The sequence below is a fragment of the Accipiter gentilis genome, chromosome 7 (assembly GCF_929443795.1).
Source record: "Accipiter gentilis chromosome 7, bAccGen1.1, whole genome shotgun sequence".
Lineage (NCBI taxonomy): Eukaryota > Metazoa > Chordata > Aves > Accipitriformes > Accipitridae > Astur > Astur gentilis.
In genome coordinates, this window is record NC_064886.1 from 7315022 (window position 1) to 7337722 (window position 22701).

General features: G+C 47.0%; 1 protein-coding gene and 1 long non-coding RNA gene across 3 annotated transcripts; both read left to right on the forward strand.

The window, feature by feature from the left end:
* Window positions 1–262: 262 nt before the first annotated feature.
* On the forward strand, window positions 263–4130 carry GP1BB (glycoprotein Ib platelet subunit beta). Of its 2 annotated transcripts, XM_049806952.1 has the most exons (3): window positions 263–1732; window positions 2119–2163; window positions 2442–4130. In XM_049806952.1, the coding sequence occupies exon 3, from the start codon at window positions 2612–2614 to the stop codon at window positions 3224–3226; it is 615 nt and encodes a 204-aa protein (XP_049662909.1). In that variant the 5' UTR covers window positions 263–1732; window positions 2119–2163; window positions 2442–2611; the 3' UTR covers window positions 3227–4130. The 2 variants fall into 2 exon arrangements, with proteins under 2 accessions (XP_049662909.1, XP_049662906.1); XM_049806949.1 differs by lacking the exon at window positions 2119–2163.
* Window positions 4131–4581: 451 nt separating this feature from the next.
* Window positions 4582–11517, forward strand: LOC126041379 (uncharacterized). Its single transcript, XR_007506814.1, has 3 exons — window positions 4582–5034; window positions 7665–7822; window positions 7961–11517. It is a non-coding gene; the product is annotated as an uncharacterized LOC126041379 (long non-coding RNA).
* Window positions 11518–22701: the final 11184 nt, after the last annotated feature.

Consider the following 22701-nt stretch of genomic DNA (forward strand, 5'->3'; position numbering starts at 1 on the left):
GATATATTGTGGGCAGGAGAGAGCAAAACTGTCACTGTTTCTCCTTTTATCTAATTCTTTCAGAGCAGTCTCCAGGCAGGGCTTCCTGCATGGGATTTCTGGCCTGTTTATGTCAGAAGCTAGACAAGATGATCTTCAAGTTCTTCTATCTTTAAACTTCCCCTAGGAGCTGTGTCTAAATCAGCAATGGGCAGCTGGGCAGGATCCAGTCTCGGGAAACCCATTTTGTAAGTAGCCAACGGAGCATTGCTGAGTCCATGCTGCATGCAGAGCCAGAATGGGTCTGGCTGTAGATCAGTTCCATGCCACACCTGGCCTGAACCACCTGCCTGTGAATAAATGTAGCACCAAATGAGACAAAGTAAGTTTGCTGAGCAAACTTACCCTGCAGTAGTCAAGCTGCTCCCAAGTGGAAAGCAGGCCCTGCAGGAAAAACTGGGATCGTTTGTTAGCCTAAGATCTCTTTCCCACTCTGCCTGCCTGCCACAGTGAAACAACTGGAATGATCTGCTCCAACTTACTAGAAATTTAAAGCTTAATTGTTTTGTTTAGAGCATCAGAGATTTTCCCTTGGTTAGGGCCAAATGCTGCTGTTACACCCTAAATTCTCTTAACATCAGCACATTCAGGATGTTCATAATTTCTGCTCTGTATGATGTGCACAGTACAAGGTAATGGAGAGTGGGGCCCAATGGGGCAACAGTTTCGCAATGTAATTCTGATGGCCTTATCCTAAGGAGCATAGTCAATGCCTAGAGTCAAGCTGATGGCAGAAAAATGTCTGTGAAGGTGTGATGGCCTGGAGAAGGCAAGATTCTATCTAAATGTAGTTTTGACCTTGGACTTATCTGTTCAAGTATTTGTGTAATGCAACTTCTGAATAAAGGATGTGGCCAATCTTTCTCAATAACTGCAAGCTGCGCTTGTCTAGACCTCCAACTCACTTGGCTATCAAAAGAACAGTCCCTCAGAGCACTGTCTTTCCTGGTCTGTCATCTTCCCCATGAATCTAAACTAGTTTATTTTGATGTAGACAGTGAAATGCCAAGAGTTATAGTTTACCCCTATAACAATCATGAGAGGATGCAAATGCCTGGAGGATCTTTCTCCTTGGCTCAACGGTTGATACCAGTGTGGTCATTGGAAGTCCATTTCTTTCAGCAGATCTTCCACTGCTAATTAGGAGTACATTTGTGTCACTGCTTCAAGGGAAACCTCAGGGTCAGCACACTGCAAATTGCTAGGTCTCACCACTCTGCAAAATACAGTCTTCCTGATAAGATGGGAAACCAAAGGCCATAGTGCTCAGGGAGTGTGGTACAAACCAGTAACATCACCTTCCAGATTGAAAGGCATTTTGAGTTAATACTTTGCAATTGAGACTTTGTGATGTTTCTGTTGGACTGAACATGTGGGCCCAGAATCACAGTTATCAGTACTGCCAGCATCGCTCCCAGCAAACATGTTCTTGTGAGCAGTGGCAGCTCCCATTTCTTGGAAGACTTGCTCAATGAAGCCTCAGCTTCTGGTGACATGCAGCAAACTTGCAGGAAGGCCTTGTGTGGGAGGTGTCCCTAGGATGAGTCTGACCCTTATCTTGCCAGCCAGCTGCAAGGGTATTATCCGGGAGCTCAGCTATGCAGCTGCAAACACTCTTGCACTGGCTGGACTGCCTTTAGACCTTCCTCTTGTGTTGTAAAGCCAGCAAGGAAGCAAGGATTGAACTACTCTGGTAAGTCAACAAAACTACCTTGTGGTTTTTTTTTTTTTTTTCCTTTTCATTTGGTTGACAGATTGCACAGAAAAGCGCTGCCTTGTTGCAGGTATGTGTAGTTGTTCTCCTAAAGAAGTTATAGCAGCTCATGTGTTCAGCAGTGGCATGAGACTGCAGTACAAAGACAGCTCATTGATCCATGTCTCCCAGCATGGTCACAGCTCCAGAAGGAGATTATTCACCTGCTGATTATTCACCTGCTGGAGCAATGTCTGGCGTGGAAAACTCCACTGACCACCACCCTCGGTGCTGGCCAAGGACTGTTTATCACTTCTTTTCAAAACTGGAAAGGCTATTTTTTACTTGTGGTAACAGTAAATTTATTTCTGAATCTTGTCTTGCAGTTTGCATGAACAAAGCTTTGCTTACAGATGTAATTCAGAGCTATGGTAAGGCATGAGCAGTTTTGTATTCTAATTTTTGATTCCTTGACAAAAATTTTCTTGATTGCCCTAGTAATGCACCTCCAGTAATGCTGAAAATATAAGCAGCTCTTTTACACTTCTAAGGACTAGTGAAAATAAATTTGATGGCTGCATCTAAGCCTCCCAGTAGCCATCTGTTCATATCCCACCTCAAATCCAGGGTTGGAAGACCAGGAATCTTCCCTCTCCTGTAGTGAGAGGCCAAAAATTTGCACAACACCTCTTTTAACTGTTCTTTTCAGAGCTCTCGCATCTCCTGTGAAGGACACCAAATTCACCCAACTTTAGAAACTCATCCTCAGAACAAACCAACGAAAGACCTGGGCTGTGGTGTCAGTCCTAGAGTGTGTGGTGTCTACTTGCCTGGTCTCCACCTCATCCAGTCTCACCAGGGGAGTGTTTGCAGGTGAAGATGAATGGTGGAATTCTCTTCTTGTCCGTTCTTGGCTTCCTTCCACTTGTGATACCCACATGCCCTGTGCCATGCAAGTGTGCCACCAGCATTATCGACTGCACATCAAAAGGCCTAACTGTAGCAAAACTACCAGTTGCTTTCCGCCCTTCGGCTGAAATTATCCACCTTGGTTACAACAAGCTCACCTCTATTCCCAATGGGCTCTTTGACAACCTGAAGAGCCTCCAGATAGTCTACCTGCAAGGCAACCCTTGGGACTGCAACTGTGACATCCTCTACTTGCGCTCCTGGCTCCAGTGGCAGCAAAACCGGACCTTATACAGGGATGTGAGATGTACCTCCCCAGCTCACCTGCAGGACCGAATCATTGCCTATCTGACAGAAGACGAGATCATCTCCACATGCCAGTACTGGTACTGCAGCCTGGCTCTCCTCTCTCAGCTCTCTCTCTTCATCCTCCTTTTCCTCCAGGGTATCTTGGTTATCTTCATCATTGTCTACTTGCAGAAATTTCGGAGAATGACTGCTGAAGCCCAAAGCACCACCCAAGACCTATACCAGCATGTAGACACCTGGGCATCTTCTTCAAGAAGCCCTTACAATAGTGATTAACATCACAAGACTGAAGACCCTGGTCCGCCTTGGGTGATGCTGTGCCAAGGTGATGTGTTTTGTGATATCCAGAGGGGACAATTCAGTGCAGTATCCGATCCTGACTGCAGTCCAAAGCAGGGCTTGAAATGATCAGACACTTGCTGTATTTTCTAAGACCTGATCTTGTGTTTTTTAATGCTTTAAACTCTTTAGCATGATCTTGATTGCTTTGCTGAGATGGGAGGGGTTCTGGTTTGGTAGACCAAGGAAATAATAAACTACAGCAATCAGAACTGACTCAAAGTGCTCATAAGCTCATAGGGGCGATGGTGCTCGATCCCTCCTGTGCTAGAGAATTTCAGCCATACTTTCAATGATGCTTCTGGCTGCATTGGGTCAGGTGAGGACAGAGGTGGACAGTGAATAGTTAAAGTACAGATGGACTAGGACAATGGAGAAATACAGCTTCCTTGGTGCTACCACTGATTGCCTTAGTAACTTTGAACAAGTGACTTAGTCTTCTGCCTCAGTTTCCCATGAGTACAAGGCAAAGGTTGTTTCTTCGTGCCTGATGCATCTTTTCTAATGTTATGCCGGGGGAAGGAGAGGGAAATGTTTAGAAGCCTACCCATTTTACCTGTCTTCATTCCTTTTAATCTGCTTGTAGTTCTAATACTGACTTCAACATGTACTGAGTCAGACTGGGGCCCTGAATGTTTATGAGAAATTCGCCCTGAAGCCAAGAGTTGTTGAGACCAGAGGCTCTTTCTGACTGTGCTTGTATGGCACCTGGCACAAGAGATCTGGTCATCTTTGGAGCCTCAAACTGCAAAACCCACTAACCTGCCTACTGCTGATTATGATGTCCCTTAATTATTTTTGGAACGAAGCAAAACTGAAATAAAATAACGATGCATGATGATGTAAATGGCTTATTTTTCCATTCTACACTGGGTATCTTGCGTTCTCTCACGCTCCCTGGCAGTTTCTCACACTCCCTTACGCTCAAAAGTTTGTGCCAAGCCAAACAAATACCAAAGGCAGGTGGTGATGTTACCCGAAGCGCTCCATAGGGTTAAACTCCGACAGCTACTGGCTTCCAGAATGGGCCAGTCCAAATGTGGAGTTTCTTCTAGTTCCACTAAGTTGCTGCTTATTTTGTCTTGATGAGGGCTGGGCAGGGCGGGGTGTTTCTTGGTGCAAGCGCACCTGCAGGGCGGCGGCCCTGCCCCCTCAGTCCCCAACCCCAGTCCAAGGGGGGTTCCCGTTCTCCTCCGAGACCCTCAGATCACGTAAAAACGGAGCTCAACCGCGAGGGGAGCCCCTCGCCTGCTGACAGCCGGCGGTGGCGAGTGGCAGAGGGCAGCCGGGAGGCGGCGGTGCCTCGCGCCGACTCCAACGGTCGCTAACGGCCGCCAACGGCCGCCAGAACGCCTCCTAACGGTCCTGATTGGCCCCGACCGCACCTTCAGGCACGAGGCTGCTGAGGGAAACCTGTGAGGAGGAGGAAGAAGGAGCCGGTCTGGGCGCTCAGGGGGGTTTGCCAGAGGAGAAAAGGAGGGTCCTGGGGCTTCTCTGCCTCAGGTTGCTTCACCTCGGCTCAGCTTATCTCAGGGGTCCGTGCTAGCCCCAGAAGTATGAAGTATTGCATTGGAATAAACCTCTGGTGCTTGGGTGGTGGCTGAGGCGGGAAGATGGGGTCCTGCGTGCAATGTGAGTCCTCCTCGCCGTGCTGACGGAGGGCTGGAGTGCAGCGGGGTGGATGGTGTCAACAGCTGAGAAGGACGTTTGTCATGCTGTGTGCGCCTGGGCCAGCCTGACGTGAGGTAAGTGATACACGGCTCTGCCTCGGGGGGCCTCTTTCCTCTTCTTCCTCTCTCTCCGTGTCCCTTCAACACTAACCCTCTGTGGCATTAGCCTGACTGGATGTTGCAGTGTAGCACCCAAGGCAATGGAGTTCCAGCTCAGATTTGTTTTTTCTTCTGGGGATTGGACTTTGTAGCCAATGCACCTCTTGCTAGGGGTTGCAACATCCCCTGCAATATCACCGGTGACTGTGGCCTCCAAGGGGGGACACAGCTCAACTGAGGAGCCTACTCTCTGGAGGTGCCCAAATTGATGGTCCATGAGGCCCCCTGACACTCATATCTCTGACTTTTAAATACTGTTGTATTACTATCCTCCCCCACCCCCCGGCTCCAAGGAACAAACTTTCCATAGGAATAGAAAGCCTGTTTTCTGGCTTGTTCTTCCCCAGTGTCCTTTTCCTGGAATCATAATGCAGATGTGTAAAAAAGTAGCACAACCCACTGTCTTCCCTTCACTCCTTCCTTCTTGTTTCTTTAGGTCATTTATACCGTTATTTTAGCTGTTTCATGCCTGTTGTCGAAGTCCCTTTCCTTTACTGATACATGCAAGGGATGTAAAAGGCCCTTTGCTTTCCCAATACTATTGCAAAGTGTGCTAGTGTGGCAGAACGAATCCCTGGTTTTGCCTACAGATTTTTAGCTGAATTTACCTGGGTTAGAGGATGTTGCTAGTGCATGTGGGCAGGTACTGACAGTGCTACAGGCGCAGGCTCAGTTGCTGGGAGAGGCTGGACTGGGAGCAGGCATGGTCCCAGCCCTGTGACTGCTCAGCTGCCTGCCTGTCAGCACTGCCGCGAGGTGCTGGAAAACCTTCAGGAGTTGGTGTGCCTACAAAGACAGAACAACTGCTGACTTTGGTTTCACGTCCCTGGGGAGGCAGGAGGGGTCCTGACTCTGCATCATTAAGTCTTGGCACATGAAAGGTAAAAGTCTTTTTGGCATCATTTGCACCTGTGAAGAATGTGACCAGCCATAGCAATGTGATAATGAATTGCACTGAGCGTAGAGTGATTTGTGTGCCATGGCAGCATGTCTAATCCATAAATCTAGAGCCTGGCTCGGAAAGCTGCACGTCACAGATGCTTTCTTACTCTGCTGGCCTGTGGAGGATCTGCTGTGCTGCTGCTGCTGCTGAAGGGAGAATGGGCTTTTTTTCTGAAGGGAAGGCCTGTCCAAGGCTGCACAGTGGCTTCAAAGGGGAAGCAATGGTGAAATATGGCAAATATAAATGCAAGTTATTAAGCTGCTTTGTAAATCACTTCCTAGTATCAAGGCTGACCCAACACCTGGCCGTGCAGCATTGGGCTACCAGGCCTGCTGCACAGGCAACTACCCTGCCAAAGGTTCAGGGTGCTTCCAAACAGCTCCTTTCTCTGAAAGATACCAGGTTAAAAAACCCTGGGAAACCAAACCAAAGTGCGTTTACATCCTCTGTAATGCAGAGCTCCAAACCTGTTTTTCATGTATGTGCATGGTGACTCTTGTATGCTTTGCAGAGTAAAAAAGTCTTGAAAGCAAAGCAAGCTGATTTTGGAGCCTAGAGAATTTTAGCCAAAAATCCCGCAGAGAACCAATTTTTTCAGTCCCTGTACCTTATGGTGATAGTGGTTATGTTTTGCTCCAAGATTGCTGCAGTTGCTTGATAACAGATTGTCTGGGTTCGTGTGACACCTGGGAACCTACCCCAGTTGTTTTAAATACACTTTTGTAGTTTCTTCATCCTTGTATGTGGGATGAAAATATCACATTTGTACACATAAAGAACAACTTGTTATCATCCACGGCAGGGCTTGATTACTAAGACAGACCAATTCTATGCAACAGATTAAGCAGTGTTTGGAGGTCATACGGAGGAAAGTCCTGAAGAAGCATGGCATATCCTAGTCTCATGTAGTCACTGCTCTATGCTGTGCATCTGCCCAAGTGAGAACATTCAATAGATGCCTCGGTGGCAGCCTGATCTGGGATTTGTTGCATTGCTTACAAATCAAAAAAGACATTTTTCATGGTTGTTAATATGAGGCTACCTGGTCTTCTTCAAATCCCTCATTTCCCTTCAGGATTGAAGTATGCAGGGCATCCCAGAGAGAGTGCCAAGAAAAGCAGTGTTGATTTCACATCATGGTACATCTTGTCTGTCCTAGGGTACATGGAAGAAGAACTATTTTAGAAATGGCTTTTACTTTTTTTGTATATTTGCCTATGAAAACTGAGGCTCACAAGCCTGATTTTAGAGGGCTTTAATGGAGAGCACATGGTCTAATTTAACAGGTTTCCACAAATGACTGGATAAATGCCTTGAAAGCAGCAGGTTGCAGTGCTAAGGCTTGTTCTGAAGATAGTATGTGCGTACATACTGTATGCCTTGATAAAGGTATATGTTCCCTGGAAGGACAGGATAGAGCACTGCTGGGGGACATAAAAGATTTAAGTGGTTTTAGTCCACACACACCCCATCTCCCTCTTCAATCTACAAGTGATTTTTTTACTATTTCTTTACATGTCTCGTGGTCTACTTCTGCTCTGAAATGTTTGTGACTATTGAGAACAGAATGTGCTGAGAGGTATTTCTTTATATTTCTACACAGGAGGATTCATGGGAGAGTTATGAAACCAAAATGCCAAGAATGCCCTCTATGGATACCTAATGGCCTAGGCTGCATAGCACTGATCTGCCGTCCTCGTCTGTAATAGCTGATGATCACTTCTAACCTACCCTGTCACAGCTGTTTGATGCCACATCAATGTAATTAATTTTGCATGGAAACAGAGCTCTACTTTTTGAATGACAGTCTCCAGACCCGTTTCCCATATTGACGTGTAATTCGGATTTGCTCGGAAGAGGGCAGCAAATAGCTTTTAATCTCTTGTTTGCTTTTACTAGTAAAACCGAAGTGAGACGTGGGCCTGGGAGAGGATGAAGGCAAGCGTGATGTGTGTCTACCCAAAAAGACTGACAATGATGCTCCAAACTTAGTTGCCCAAGCAGCAGACATTGCTTTTTGAACGTGTAACTACTAGTTTAAACAGTCCTTTTGTTGGTGTTCCAAATCATCGGACTGAAACCAAGAGGAGGGGAAGGTGGGCATCCTGTTGCGATGGCCATGGTGGAAATAGTATTGGTTCTCTGCGGGGTGTTTAGTCTGATGAGCTTCGGAGGGCTGAAATCCACCACTTAGAAGATGGCGGGGGGTGGGAACTTGCCCATCATCGCTGAGTGGTGAGCAGTAGGTTTCTGCTGGTGTACCTGTTAGAGATGGGAAGGTGTCTGGAAGATGGGTGGGAGGTAGCTGCTCTGAGAATACCCCAGGGATAGGTAGGATGGAGGTGCCGAACAGCTCAAAGTTATTGGGTTGGTTCTGTGCATCTGTGGGACAGAAAACGCAAAGGCTGAACAGGCAAACGTGTAAGCACCCAGGGAACATAAATGCCCCTGCACTGGGCAGGAGCTGTGGGGAGCTGAAGTCTGGATTGAAGTATTGTGAAACACCGACATCACCTGTTACAAATCATAGTCCTTAGCTTGGTTGTCTCTCATGGAATATGATAAGGGCTGTGCCTGGGGAGCTTTTTCTACCAGGTGCTTTTACCTCTGGTATTCTCAAGCTCACCAAGAGATGGTGTGGGTGCACACGCTTGCTCTGCATCTCCATTACCTGATCTTTCAACACAGTGTTAGCAAGCTAATTTTTTTCCCAGGATGAGACTTTAATTCCCTCCCATTGATCGTGGCCAAAGAAGAGAGCTCAAATGGAGATTTTATTCCAGAAACAATGGCCCCCTTATGTGCTGTGTCGTGCTCTCTGTGAATGAACATGCTAGTGAAATGAAGGCTTTTCCCCAGGCTGTTTTGTACCTTTCTCAGGTGAATCTTCATATTAGATCAGGTGCTTGGATTCCTGCAGGGACAGAGAAGGGAGGGAAAGCATGAAATCTTTGTTCCATGGGGACATGAGACAAAGTGACAATCAGTGGGACTTGGTCTTCGTATTTAGTTTCCATAAATCCTCATGTGCTGCAGTGAAATTGTCCATGTTAAAACTTACGAAGCGGAGGGCAGTTTCCCTGTGCAGCTGTACATGTTTTTCTGCCTTGTAATGCTTCTCTCCAGGTCCAGTCCAAAGCCTCCACCCTGGGCTGGCTGTTCGCTTCAAACCAAAGCTGGCGTCATCCTTCTTGCCTCATCCTCAGCTCTGCTGTGAGCTGCTGCCTATTCTGTTGGTACCTGCTCTTCCCCACCCTTCCCAGTGCTGTCAGCATTTCTCAAGTTGTACATAAAATATAGGTTGCTACTTTCCCATGTTTGGTCCTTTGCTGGCTGAGCTGCACCAAAACCATCAAACTGATTAATTTGATGATCCAATGCAGACGGCTTTGAGAGCAAGGCATTGGTGTTCTTGATCACTTCCTCTCCTCTTGTCCCCTCTGCCACTATCCGTCAAGAATGGCATTTTAATGATCCTTTTACTGCTTTTCCTCTTTGCCTGAGACTTGCAGAAGTGCAAGAAGCAATGTTGTAATTTCTGTGCTGCCTACCCCTAAATGAAGGGAAACTCCCTCCAAATGCTGTGCCTGAATTTCAGTGTGAAAACTTCCCTGCAGTTTCCTACAGTGCTTCAGGTGGAGTGGTTTATATCTGTCTATTGCTGGTTCTTGGTCTGAGCAAAAAAAGGACTGTAATGTTTCTATTTCTGTGTTGAGTGAGTGAGGCACATGGAGAGGAGGAAAAGAGATATGCTTACATAAGTTAAGGGTGGAGAGAGAAGGAATTGCATTGTCTGTAATTTGAAAATATATCATGAGAGATATTTTCATGTGTGGATCTGAGACAAGGCTCCACATTAAGTGTAGTGTGGTTTGATCTATGTGGTGGTGTTCACACTTCGGGAGAAGTCATGCTTTGGGTAAGTCACTGTGTGTTGCAATAAACCAGTGCCCTAGTTTATGTTCTAGATGTGCAGGGGAAAAGAACGATGTGGAGCTGCAATTGCTGAAAATGTGTGTAACTTGAAGGCAGTGGAAACAGGGATTGAAATCCTACCCCTGTTCTGTTCTGCCATTGACTTCAGTAAAGCCAGGGTTCACTGAAGGAACCTTTGGAGTGTGTGCTAGGCCATGCACACAAACTGCCAAGATGAATCTCTTATTTAAAGAGATCCAATGGAGGAAGGCAGGGCTGTGGAGCAAGGGCACTTGATTATGCATGTCTTGGTAGTGTAATATTAGTTATGTACGGTAAGGCAAGTATTTTTAAAACCACCGAAAGCATCTGAGTCCTGTCAAAATGAGAGGAAATTGGGATGAAAATTGGGCACTGTGTCCCCTAAACTTGTTCCAGTAGTTAATTAGTTGTGGGGAAATTAGCATGTAATTTCAATCTCCATTTGTCTGTTTCCAGCATTCCTACCTTGCATGTCTTTATCTGTAGATGTCTGTGGGGCCCCATGTGCTAGGTACTCCATGGTGCCAGGGATGGGAAATTGTGAAATCCATGTGGGATGGGAAATTATCTTAGATGTTTCCCATCCTAGATAGGGGAAAAAGAGTCTATCTTGGAAACAATTCAGCTGAAACCCAGGGCATACAACTGGTGCATTGATCTCCATGCTCACCCTCCTGCGTACTAGCAACCCACTTGAATTTCTAAATGAAAAATTACTCTAATCCAAAAATTGAAGCTTCAATATTTGTGAACTGGAAAACAGACATCTAAACAAGTCCACTGATTTATATATATTTTTTTTAATCCATGTTTTAAAAATAGACAGTTATACCAACTGTTCTTGGTCTTGACAAGTTGGGGGTTTCATATTAAAATAATAATTCACTGAATGGTTTCCACCAGCTTTCTATCTTGCACAGTGAAGAAGGTCTGTCTGCTCAAGTGTCTTTCATTGCATGTGGTGAGACAGCAGAGGAACAGAAAGAGGAGGAGGAGGTAAATGATCTTTTTTACTAGGACTACCAGTGACCTCAGTGCCTAGTGGGCTGCTGCTGTTGAAGAGAGGTGGTTTATGGTTCCACCTGGAGCCAAGACTCTGTGGCATAAATCTTCCTGCAAGAGACTGGATCCTGCCTAAGTTACAGCTTTATTTTTGCTTTGCTGTGCAAGTGGATCCACCTGATGGAAGCAGTGCAGGACTGACATTTGGGCGTTCTCCCCTGGAAAGCAGAAGACTTTTGTTGCTCAGAGGCTGAGAGTTTACTAACCATAGTGATCCAGCAGGTCTTGGAAGGACTCCCAGGACCCCTGGAGGTGCTGAGCTGCATGCGTTGACACACTGGGAATCAAGCGCCTGCTGTGTTTCTCTTATTTCAAAGGAAATGTCAGTCAGAGAGGGAACATCTCCTCTGTTGGGAAGCAGCTGGAGTGCATATCAAACAGGAGCTTTCGCTGAGGTAGGAGGGCAGGGCAGGAGGCAGCTTCTTGCATGGAAAGGAAGGGAGCGGAGCAGGCAGGGATCCCGATGGCTGATCCAGCACAGGGATGGCCTGGAATTAGTGCAGTCAAGGGCCTTAGGCTCCCTGCCCACTGTGATAAGGCTGCATCCCCAGAGATGCTGGGGTGACATCTCCTTGGGCTGTGCTGTGGCGGCTGGTGGGGGAAGCAGGTGGGACACGATGCCGAGCTTGGGTGCTGGACAGTTAACAGCTGTGCCCTGTCAAGTCCCTGCATCCCTCTGCATTGGCATCAGCAGGGTGTAAAGTAACTCAATGCTGAAGTAGGGTGGTATGGAGATGGACATCTGTGCCCAGGACAAGAAGCATATAAAGCTGAGAGGTTGTATAGAACTGCTCTCTTTCCTGCTGTTAGAGCCAGCAGGACCCTTGTATAAACTGTGCTGTGGTTTTAATCACTACCCGTTAGAAGAGATAACTTACTACAGTATGGGGCACTATCTTGTACCCTTCTCTGGAGCACTTCTAAATCCTTGAGCCATGAGTGGATTCACCAGTGTTCCCCGTATTGAATGAGATGGGCTATTCTCCACCTGGCAGTTGCAGGATTGGACTGATGCCACAGGGAGTTCACCAGGGTTGCTGGAGAGCATTGTGGCTGGGGCATCCTCACTAGCTGCCCAGGGTGGCTAACACTAACCCATCCTCAGAGGTCTTTCCCCTCGGCTTCCCTGAGCAAGGAAGGTCTGAACTGAGCTCTGCAAAAACAAAGAGGGCCCTGGCAGGCACGTGGGAGCATTCCCTGCTGGCAGTTTGTTTGCTCTTGTGAGCTGCCTGGAAAAGGTTTCCTGGCTCGGCTAGGTAGGAAGAACCTCACTGCAGAGTTTAGCATCAGTGCTACTGATGCTCAAAGCAAGCTGACAGCAAACAGCCCTCAGGATGATGTCTGTGCACACAGAAAACAACCAGGAGTAAGCATAAAAAAGGGCTAGACCTGATGGGCAGTTTCCTGGCAACAAGGAGTTTGATCTGGGCCGATTACTGAGTATTTACAAATGCTGAAGCAGTTGTTGCCTACTGAGCTGGCCTAGTTGTATCCTCAGCTATTCCTACAGATGGAGAATGAGTGGCAAGAATAACAGAGGAGGGGAGGATCTGGTTACAGGCTCAGAGAGGAATGCCAGGATTTCCTTGCCTGTCTTGGCGCTGGCATTCTGTTCCTCTTGCCCTCCTACCTTTCTGGCTAATCCAACCCTAGTTCAGAGTCCAGCACGGCAGGAAAGGGAGGCTCTTCTGCTCGAGTTCTGCACCCAAGTCAGTGTATGCCAAGCTGTACATAAAATATAAAATATATTGGAACTGCTGGACTTAAGCTTGCAATGGAGAGAAAAACAGTAGAACTTGCAGGCTGCTATAAGGCACCCTGTAGCTTCATAGCAAAGCAGCTTTTGCAGTGACTTTGTGAGCAGAAGGCAAAAGCTGAAGTCTTTTATCGAGTAGAGTTATCAAGAAACCTAATCTAGAAAGTTAATCTTGGAAGTATGCTAAGTTTGAACATCTGTAAGTGCTTTGAGATTTGTGAGTGAAAAATGCTGGGCAAAAGGAGAGGATGTATCTGTGGTTCAAAGCAGGGGCAAGGATATACCTCCTGCCTACAGCCTGACTATGCAATAACTTCTGAAAAACTATTTCTTTGCTTTTGAAATACATTTGACAACACTAAGTAGCATGGTGTTCTCAAAATGTTTTCCTTGGCTTGTCCAGTGCCTCCTGGCCCCTATTCCTTCTCTTTTCCTTCCCTATTCTTTGCAAACAATTCGGTTTGAACCTTACTTTACTTTGTTTAGGTTTAGTATTTCCCTCAAATATTTAAGGCTATGATACTTACGTTGAGTAGCAAGCCAAGCAATCACAGAAAATTCTGTGTTAATGTCTCACTTCTGCTACACAGAGGCTTCCCTGAGCAGACTTGTAAGCTCCCCAGCTGCTGCTTATTCCATCCTCAGGCAGTGTAGAGGATTTGGTCTGTTACCTTTTGGATGGTGGGGCACTTTAAAATTGCTCCAGGCACTGTTCATCCTTTTATCTCACTTGTGATGAACCTGCTGTTTTAGGAAGTGTGGAGAACATACGTAGTAAAATAAAGTATCTGTCTCATAGATACTTCTCATCAACAGATCTCAGAAGGCTTTGCCAAGCTGGACAGCAGTTGCTACACCTATTGCAAAGATGGAGAAACTGAAGCAGGGGAAGTTTTGGGACATGCCTGCTCTCACAGAGCACATCAATGGCAAATCTGGGATTGAACAACCCAGCATCTTGCACCAGCTTCCTGGGAAGTGGGAGGAAAGGATGCACAGCCCAAGTAGCTGTCTTGTATGTAGCTCTTTTTTGCTTTCTCTTCGATAATTTGCACACTGCAGAAGAGGGACCGTGTTCCCCTGTTCTTCATGGTTAAGTTAATCATCAGGTTCTCTCTAGGTTTCAGTGGGTCTGAGGCTGTAAGAGTTGGTGTTACAGGCTGATACCAGGGTCCTGAGGGCAGTGTCTGTCTCCAGGCCCTGTGCTTAAATGGGCAGCTGCTGCCACCTCACAGCAGTCTTGTAAAATGATGCCAACAGTCTTCTTAAAATATTCAGATTCTGGGTGTTAGAGAAATGACAGGGAACAAGGGCATTTTTTGATGTGTGGTGCAGTTGGGAGCTGCTGCACTGGGAAGACTTCTCTCTAACTTTGGTCTTGTTGAGCATGAAATGTATCCTGCAGTCTGGCAAGGTGCAGAACTAGCAGAGGGAACAGAGGTCTCCAGTCCCAAACACATTTCACTCAAGTGTGCATGGAGATATGGGACAGTGTCCTCTTTCAGTGTGCAAGGGAAGCCAAATCCTGCTTTCATCAGTGGCCTTGGAGTAACTTCATTTCTCTTTGCTATGCCACAGTGATGCACTCAACTCCCCTACTTGTGAACCACAACACCCACTGAGGGATGTATCTTCAAGCCCTCAGCCATTTTTCCTGGAGGCTGAGATACAAAGGCACTTGTGATGCTTAGAGAAAGGAGGGCAGAGTGCATGCCTGCCCCATAAGATAATGTGTCTCCACCTACGCCTGGCATGGCTGTGTTTTTCTAGCTCTTTTGTGGTTTTGTTGTTCTCCTCCTGCACCCACAAGACCTTGCTCTGGCTATAGTAATTGGCTAAATCTTTCTTGTGTTCCTCCCACAGGACTCAGGCACAAGCCCAGCCAAGCTTTTCATGCATGTCTACAGATAGACCTTTGCCCCTATGGTTTGCCTGGCCCCCTCTTCACCCGTGGACAGGCACTCCAGTGCATGAAGTGGACATTTTCCAGCCCTGAGCTGCCAGAGTTAATTAACCTTCTGCTAAGGCCAGACCAGTCTTTCTGGGAAACTAGATCCATTGGGCTGTGCATTTCACAAGCCTCTCTTTGCCTGGCGTCTCGTGTATCTGTATAGGAAAAATCCATTTCTTCTTTTATATACTTGTGTTTTGGGATTGGAGGGGGCAGAAGCCTGGGGAAGAGAGAAGGGATCAAGTTCCCCAAGTTTCCCTGATGTCAGCAGCTGCCAGGAACTCACCATGGGAGAAAAACAACCCAAAGCTGCTGGAGATGCCTTGGCTCTTCCTGGGCAGAGGATGCACACATGCAGTTTTCCCCATCTCCTCTGAGAAAGAGCCAAGTCTCTCCTTCCTTGCAGCAGAACTGTCTTTATATAAGGCAGCTGCCATAGTTTCCTAGGAACTACTTGGCATGACTGGTCATAATGTTGCTCTCCAGTTTAGTCCTCGTCCTCTCTCTTCCAGCAGTCTTGCCCCACTTTCAGAGGAAAACACTAGGTTTTCCTTTGGGTTCTATTTAATTTATGTTGTACTACTGGTCAAATGCCTGCAGAATAATGTTCCTAATGCTATTACCCTTTCGGGCTGTAGGGCCCAATTCCCTTCTGTGCCTTGAGGTTTCAGAGGTCCTTGAGATACTGTTCTCCAAACAGCCTGTGGAGACAGAGGTCAAAGATTGACTGGAGTCTCACTGAAACATGCTGGGCTCCAGTGGCTGAGTTCTTGGGGCAAACTGTAGAGATGAGTGTTGAATTCTTCCCTGGCTGACCTTTATCTTAAAACAAAATACCCATTTTGCACTGTGCCTGGTGCATCTGTGTGTTTTCAGGTTCGTACCACCTGTGTCACTGTGCTTCATCTTGTGATGGGTTAGTGCTGGTGCCAGAGGGAATAAATGCTGGGTTGTTCGGTCTCCCAATACATATGTGCCTGACTCCCCTTGGTATCGTGCTGTATGAGGCTATTTATCTCCTCCTCTGTGGGGCAAAATGCTCCCCTCCAAAAGGCCCTAATCAAGCAGAACGCGGGCCAGACCTGTTCCCGTTAACTGAGCCTGTCTTTCCTTGTAAGAAAAAGAAGTCTGATCGTGCTGTCTTCCAAAAATAATAATTAAAAAGTATAAGCTTGCATGAAAGCATGTTATGCTCTGGAGAAAGAAAGATAGTGACCTTTTTGACTGGTGCTGGATACAGAGAGTTGTTTGCTTAATGTGAAAAAAGCCAGAATTTACCTGTATGGTCCACTCCTGTTTGGATAGAGGTTGCAAATCCCTCTCTCCCATCCAGTACTGAGCTGCAGTAAATCAGGACAAGCTGAGAGGGGGTTTTTTGGGGGGTGTGGGTTGGTGGTTTTTTTTGGTGCGGTTTTTTTTTTTTTTTTTTTTTTTTTGAAAGGGCCTTGATTGTCCAGCTATTTTTCTCCCTTGGTGCCATTTCACGCCACTTCTGACTTTGATTAATAGGTCTCTGAATAAAATGTTAATCTAACTAGGGGTCCTTGGCCCAGGCCCCCCGCTCTCCATGCTGTGCTCCAGAAATATCAGAGAAAACACACAGAGGTTTTGTCTCCCTGCAGAGCACTTGTAGCTTTTGATTAATGGGTGGAAGGGCCCAGCTCCAGGTTTGTGGCATCTCTCCCGACTGCAGAAAAATAAGCAAAAAGTCACCAAACATGACACAGAGTAGGAAAGTCCCAGGAGCTGCAATGAGAAGAAAGAAAGGAGAGAGAGCAGCTTATAATTCAAGATGTACCTCACTGTAAGCCTTGGTATTTGTGAGTCTGAGTTCAGACCCTCATCTCCACTTTAACCTTTCTTTATAATGAGCTCAGACCATGTTGCTGGATTCAGCAGTTTCCAAGCTCTGGGATGTCTTAAGTTCTAATATCTGCATCATGAACTACTCTGCACATTGCCCTGGGCTGACACTTCATGTGCATGTGTTAAGAGTGGCTAAGATGGCTTAATAAAAAAATGAGACCTTACACTTCAAACAGGACATGTGTTTCCCCTCTTCCCCTTCAAACTCTTGCCCATTCTCTGAACCAAACTTCTTTTGGAGCTTCTGAAATTATCAGAAACATGTGTTTCATTCCTGTTTTCTGGCCAGTACTGAACTCAGAAAGGCTGTTCTTGTATTACTTTCATGTGGAAGCCAGACCTGCTGGAAATTTGCTTGCTCCCTCAAGGTGGATGATCTGGTGGAACTACATATATAAGAAGCTACTTGTGCAAGGGCTTGTCTACATGGGGCAGTTAGGCTCAAGTGGGTTGGGAAGTCAAACTGAGCTACTGTGTTGGTCTGAAATAAGAGTATCCACTGAAGGAGCTCATCAGAAAAGCTATTCCCAAGGCAAGCCTTAAGTAATGGTGTGGGATGTGCATAAAGTCTGAAGGAGCGTGAAGACTGACACGTGTACCACCTTACAGATCCGTTCCCTTGCAACCCTTCTGTTGAGCAGTTAGTGCCCTGCTGCATTCCTCCATTTTGTAATGGAGTAACTGGAGCAAAGCTTGAATCACTTAGCTGCCGGACACAGAGCTGGAAGGTACAGGCTGGGCTGTAAGGCAAGTGGGGTTTCTTGTACGTGTGCTCAGTATTATAACACTCTAACTAGGGAAAGGCTCATACCATTGAGAAAAGAGGGAAAAAAAATATCCCTGAATATTTTGAGCCTGGATTTTCTGGTCAGAATATGTAAAGGACTTTAATTTGTGAAGTTGCAATACACCCTTGTGCTAAGGAACTCAGCTACTGGAGAAATCTTTCAAATAAGAAAAATCAACCCTAATATCAAGAGATTTATGCTTTTTTCACCTGGAAGAAATCTGTGAAGCAGCACGGCCTTTCCTGGCACCAGTGTACGATGGAGACAGTCGCTGTATGGCCTTTCTTCTCCTCTTGGCACGTCCCTGGAGGCTTCATCCGTCCCTGAGGGGCCTGTCATCCAGCTCACTCGACAACTGACATGCCTGGAGGATGCGGCCATCCCTGCTGACAACAACTTTGTTTCCCACGTGATGAATGGCTTTGTGGCCCAAGCCTCATCATTGTCCCCTCGCCTGTGGCCTTGCTTCAGTGATTCTTATCTCTGTCCTGGGCATCCACTCCCTGCAGAGGAGGTGAGCAGTTGCCAGTGCTGCACCTTCTCCCTAGGTGCCTCTCCAGGACTGGCGTGGGAGGAAGGGCAACGGGCATCCCCTCCAGATTGAGTGAAGCCAAACTGTGCTGTTTACTCGGGCCTGTGTGGCATTTGGCTCTTATCGACTAGGGGAAGGCAGATATGAGGGATTCTTTTCGTTAGTCAAACAGTCAGTTGTATAGGCAGTGTGGAAGCGCTCGTGTAATTACCATTCTTTGGCTCTCACACACCTATCTTGTACATCACCAATCCATCACAGCCCCCCTCCTCGTATTGTTCTATAATTAACTGGACAAACTACAGGAGCATTGTTGTAGCTCCCCATTTACAGAGGAAGGACAAAGACTTGAAGGAAGATTTCAGTCCCCTTCAGCTTTTTTTCCTCCTCTCTTGAACTCTTTTTTTCTATATCTTCTGATCCATCTCATGACTAAAGATGTCTCACCTGCTTCTCTGAATGAGCACTTATTTGCGAACCTACAATCAACACAGAAGGAGTGGCCACAAAAGGACAGACCCAAGGATTTTAACCCTTCTTGTTCTGCTACAGATGTGTGCACACGTGCTCATTCGTTCCCTAGTGCAAGGAGCAGCTCAGTTCTGAACAGGCTTTGGACCCTCTGCTAATGAAAATGGGCTGCAGTTGCCTCATCCATTCCTTCCTGAAAATATGCTGACGATTTAGCTCCTAGCAAACAGTCTGCTTATGAGTTAGACACTCCCTGGGGCGGGCTGGATTATGAGCTACAAGGGAGATGGAAGACTTCCAAAGGGTGTGGTAGTGCAAAGATTTGGGGAGTCACTGATACTTTGGTGTTATTGACCCAGGAAGGTAGATAATAGATTTCAAAGTTCCATATGGCTCTGAAGGCTATACAAAAGTTTGATGTGGGCTCTGGAGCATAGAGAGAACTGGCAGTGATTTGGGGTAGTAAAGCTGGTTTCTGTAGGCCAGGGGAGTGAAGCTACTGTGCTGCTGGGTAGCATGGAGGGTTGGTTGAACTCTGCAGGAGGTGGAGGCAGAACTTTCCCTAAACTGGGTCATCTTACTTTGAAAGACTGCTCCCCACAGGCTTTGGAGTGGGTATCCTGCTCCATAGCCCAGTGAGAGAATACAGGGCCATGGGTGGATCAGGACAACTGGGCCAATGTTCTGCTCTTCTTGCTTTATCTTCTTTCCCCCTCTTGCCTACAGGGATTTCACTACTTCAGAGCAGGGTGTTTCTCTCACTTCAGCTTACAACACCTGGCATGCTCTGGCCCTGTTTTCAGCTGGAAGCTTTAGACACTGGAGCACTACAAATAACAATGGTTTATAGACCCTCTGTTCTCTTCCTCTGCAAATTTTTAGAAAAGGTCACAGTTCTCACAGCTGCTGCTTTGACAGCAGAATTTAGTCCTTTGTGTTGATTATGTCACGCAGCCAACTTTGCTGACCCTATGGGCATCCCTTGGAGCAGACTTTGGCTCAGAGTCTGAAGATCTACTTTTCTTCCTTATTTGAGGTGTTGGGTAGGTCTGCTGGATTAAATATATGCCTTTATGTTCTGTTAGGCCAGGCCTTATAATAAAAAACAACATTGCTTATTTAACCTCCATCTCTAAAATCTTCTTTTACAGCTCACAAGAGCTGTAAATTAGACCTGTCCACTCCATGGAAACTCTGGAGAAGCGACCTGAGGCTGACCTCCAAGCCATGGGGCACTTCTTAGTGCTACCTGCACCCCAGTGACCAGGACACCTGTATTAATATCTGAGCACATTGGATTCCCTCTTGTGAGGCCAGTGAAGCACAGGGTGTCTAAGCTCCACTTGGAAAACGGCTTTGCCACTTCAGTACATTTGAATGGAAAGGGAAGACCTGTTCGTGTTTATTTTACAGCCCCTTTTATTGTCTTGATTTATAGCCTGAGGCTGTGAGTTAATTGAGGTCTAGTCCAGGAGAGGGCACCTGGGAAGGGGAGGTGCTGCAGTGGCACTAAAGGGAAAACACACGGAAAGTGCTTTTATAAAGCACCATTTGTTGCAAGCTCTGGCTGCTCTTGCTCTGTGACAGCAAGCCAAGCTCTTGCCACCAGAACTGGTTGTCCTAGCTCAGGGAATATCCTTAGCTCACTGTGGGTGGCAAGGACCAGGGGGGCAGAGGTTAACCAAGAGAAGGTGCTTTTTCTTGGTGTGCCCTTCATTAAAGCATGCTTCTGCCTGTTTCTTATGGGTGAAACCTAGTCACCTGTACAAGTGCGACTGTCATCGCCTTCTCTAACGGAGACCTGATAGGGTTGTTCCCATAGCCCGAAAGCAGTTGCCTTTCAGTGCACACCTACTGGGCCTGCAGAGCAGATGCCAAGGCCAGCTCTCTTCTTCAGCACCTAAAGTGTGGGATGCAGTGAATGATGCACATTCACATGCAGAGTGCGTGCACTGAAGCAGGCAAGGAAGCAGGGCTCTTACCCAGGTTAGCTGGCTCCAGGACAGGTCTGGGAAACGGCTTCTTCAACCCAGTGCCACCCTAACAAACAAAAAAGGAAGTAATATTGCTGTGGGTGGCCAAGGGCTAAGCCTGTTGTAAGCTGGAGGGTGGCAGATTGATCTGGAGGGTCTGGTTCACCCTTTTCTGTGTGGGAAACTGTTGTGGCTGTGGGGTTTTGCACAACCCCTTAGTGCAGGTGCTCTGAGCTTCTCTGACTGCTCCTGAGCTGCTTGGTATGGGGACAGGCTAGAGCTGAAGGGAAGCCGGCATCTCTGCTTGTTCTTCTGAGCTCAGGGGGCATGAAATCTGTGTGCTGTCCCCACTGAAGCTGTGCCAAGAAAGCAATGTTTCTATCCTGGAAAAACCCCTGACAGGTCAGGGGCAAAGTTACAGCAACTTCTCTTGCTAGGCTGGCTCTGCCACAAACACATATGCCACTCTTTCCTTTCAGCTATTTGCAGTGTGCATGTATCATAAATAGTCCCTTCACATCCCTTTCCTGCTCTGGGAAGGCCTTTTTAGTCTGGTTTGTGCCAGGGAGGGCAAAGGGAGTAGATGCTGTCAGATGAACTGCAAGGCTTTCTTCCCTTCCCAGGCTTGCATGGAGCAAGCACCATGTCTTCATTCCTAGCACCCAGTCACTCCTTGGATGGCTGGTTCAGTAAATTCCAACTGAATGGGATGGAGCAGCCATGTGCTGCAGGTATGGAAATCAAAAGAAGGTGAGCTTATTGAATGATGAATATTGCCATGTCCTTGCACCCTAATGTTACTAAAAGGGATCACCTAGCCCACCTCTCTCCTTCCACATAATGCTATCCTAAAGCCTGGCAAGGAATGTTGGGTTTCTACGGAGAGACAGTATCCTTTTTCAGATAAAGTGATACAGCCAGGAAAAGCAGAAAAGCTTTGGATGCATTAACCCTTCTTAAAATCTGAGCACATTCTCAGTAAGCTTTTCCATCTGTAGGATGTGTGATCTCATTTCCAGGCCTCAGTGGTATAGTTTGGGGATTACTTTCTTTGTCTTGCACAAGCGTGGTACTGAGCACTGTAGATCGAATCCCCTTTGCTTCAGGAAGCCCTGTCCTGATGGAAGGAACATCTAGCAAATGCCCAATGTCCTTTGGGCCCTAGTTGTATTTGCACTACAGCCCTGTGACAAAGTTGTTCTTTGTCTGTTTTAAACTACGCTGCTTTTTGGAGGAGCCCCTTTGGAAAGAGGCCTTGCTGGAAATGAGAACCAATTTTGTAACTTCGATTTTGTCTGAAAAGAAATGTTGACCTCAGCCAGGCCAGAGCGAGCAGTGCATATTGATCTTGGATTATTGCTGCACTGGCCCTTTCCCTACCCCAGAAGAAAGGTCCAGGGTTCAAAGGCTGGCACACCTTTAGCAAAGAGCCCCTCTTCCTCTCTCCTCATGCACTTCATCAGCCTCTGGGGGGAAGCTGCCCTGCCAGTCATAGCAGCAGTCCCCACACAGCTCCTGCTTCTTTACCCAACCTGCGGTGAAAACCTGAGCCCACAGGGAGCTGCAGCAGGGTGCTGCTGGACAAGGCAGCCCAATGTGTCCCTGAGGAGATGAACCTCCGAAAATCTCAGCCTGTTGGTCAGCTCACGGGAGCTCTTTGGCAGGGATTCATGTTCCTTATTCACCAGCAGGAAATGAAAAGAGCAATTTACCCTTCATTTCTCCTGTGCCATAAGCCCTTTTCTTTAAGCCATGAGCCCCTTTATCTTATGCCATCAGAGTAGCCGCAGTATACCTTGTTTTAATCTGTCTCTGGACATCGCTTGAACTTTCAGGGCACTTGTTTAGCCCCAGTCAGACAATTCCCTCTTTCACTCTGAACAAACAGAGTGCTCCTGGGCTGTGCTGCTTTTCCCCTGCTCCATTGTAGTTCAGGAATATAGGGGCTGATACACTTCAGTATGTGCTGAGGGGCCTGCTTATTGAAGACAAACCCACAGATGCTGGTGATTTTTTTAAATACCTTTGGCTCAACCCTGCCCTTGCTGACTGGAGAGTGGCTAGGAGCGACAAGGACGCTGAGGTTCAGAATGGCACTCGCAGTCATCCCATGTGCATAATTTTACGGCGGCCACATCATCCCTTTGCACGTGTGTGGCTGCGTCACGTACCCGGTCAGACTGGGGAGAGGGAAGGAGTTTCCAACGCCGGGGAAGAGTCTGTATATTGTGTTTGAGGCCTTCTGACACAGGCTGGCAGAGGCCTGGGGTTTTTCTTCCCCTTG

Excerpts from the sequence above, each read along its gene's own strand:
- GP1BB (XM_049806952.1), top strand. The coding sequence starts at position 2,612 with ATGAATGGTGGAATTCTCTTCTTGTCCGTTCTTGGCTTCCTTCCACTT.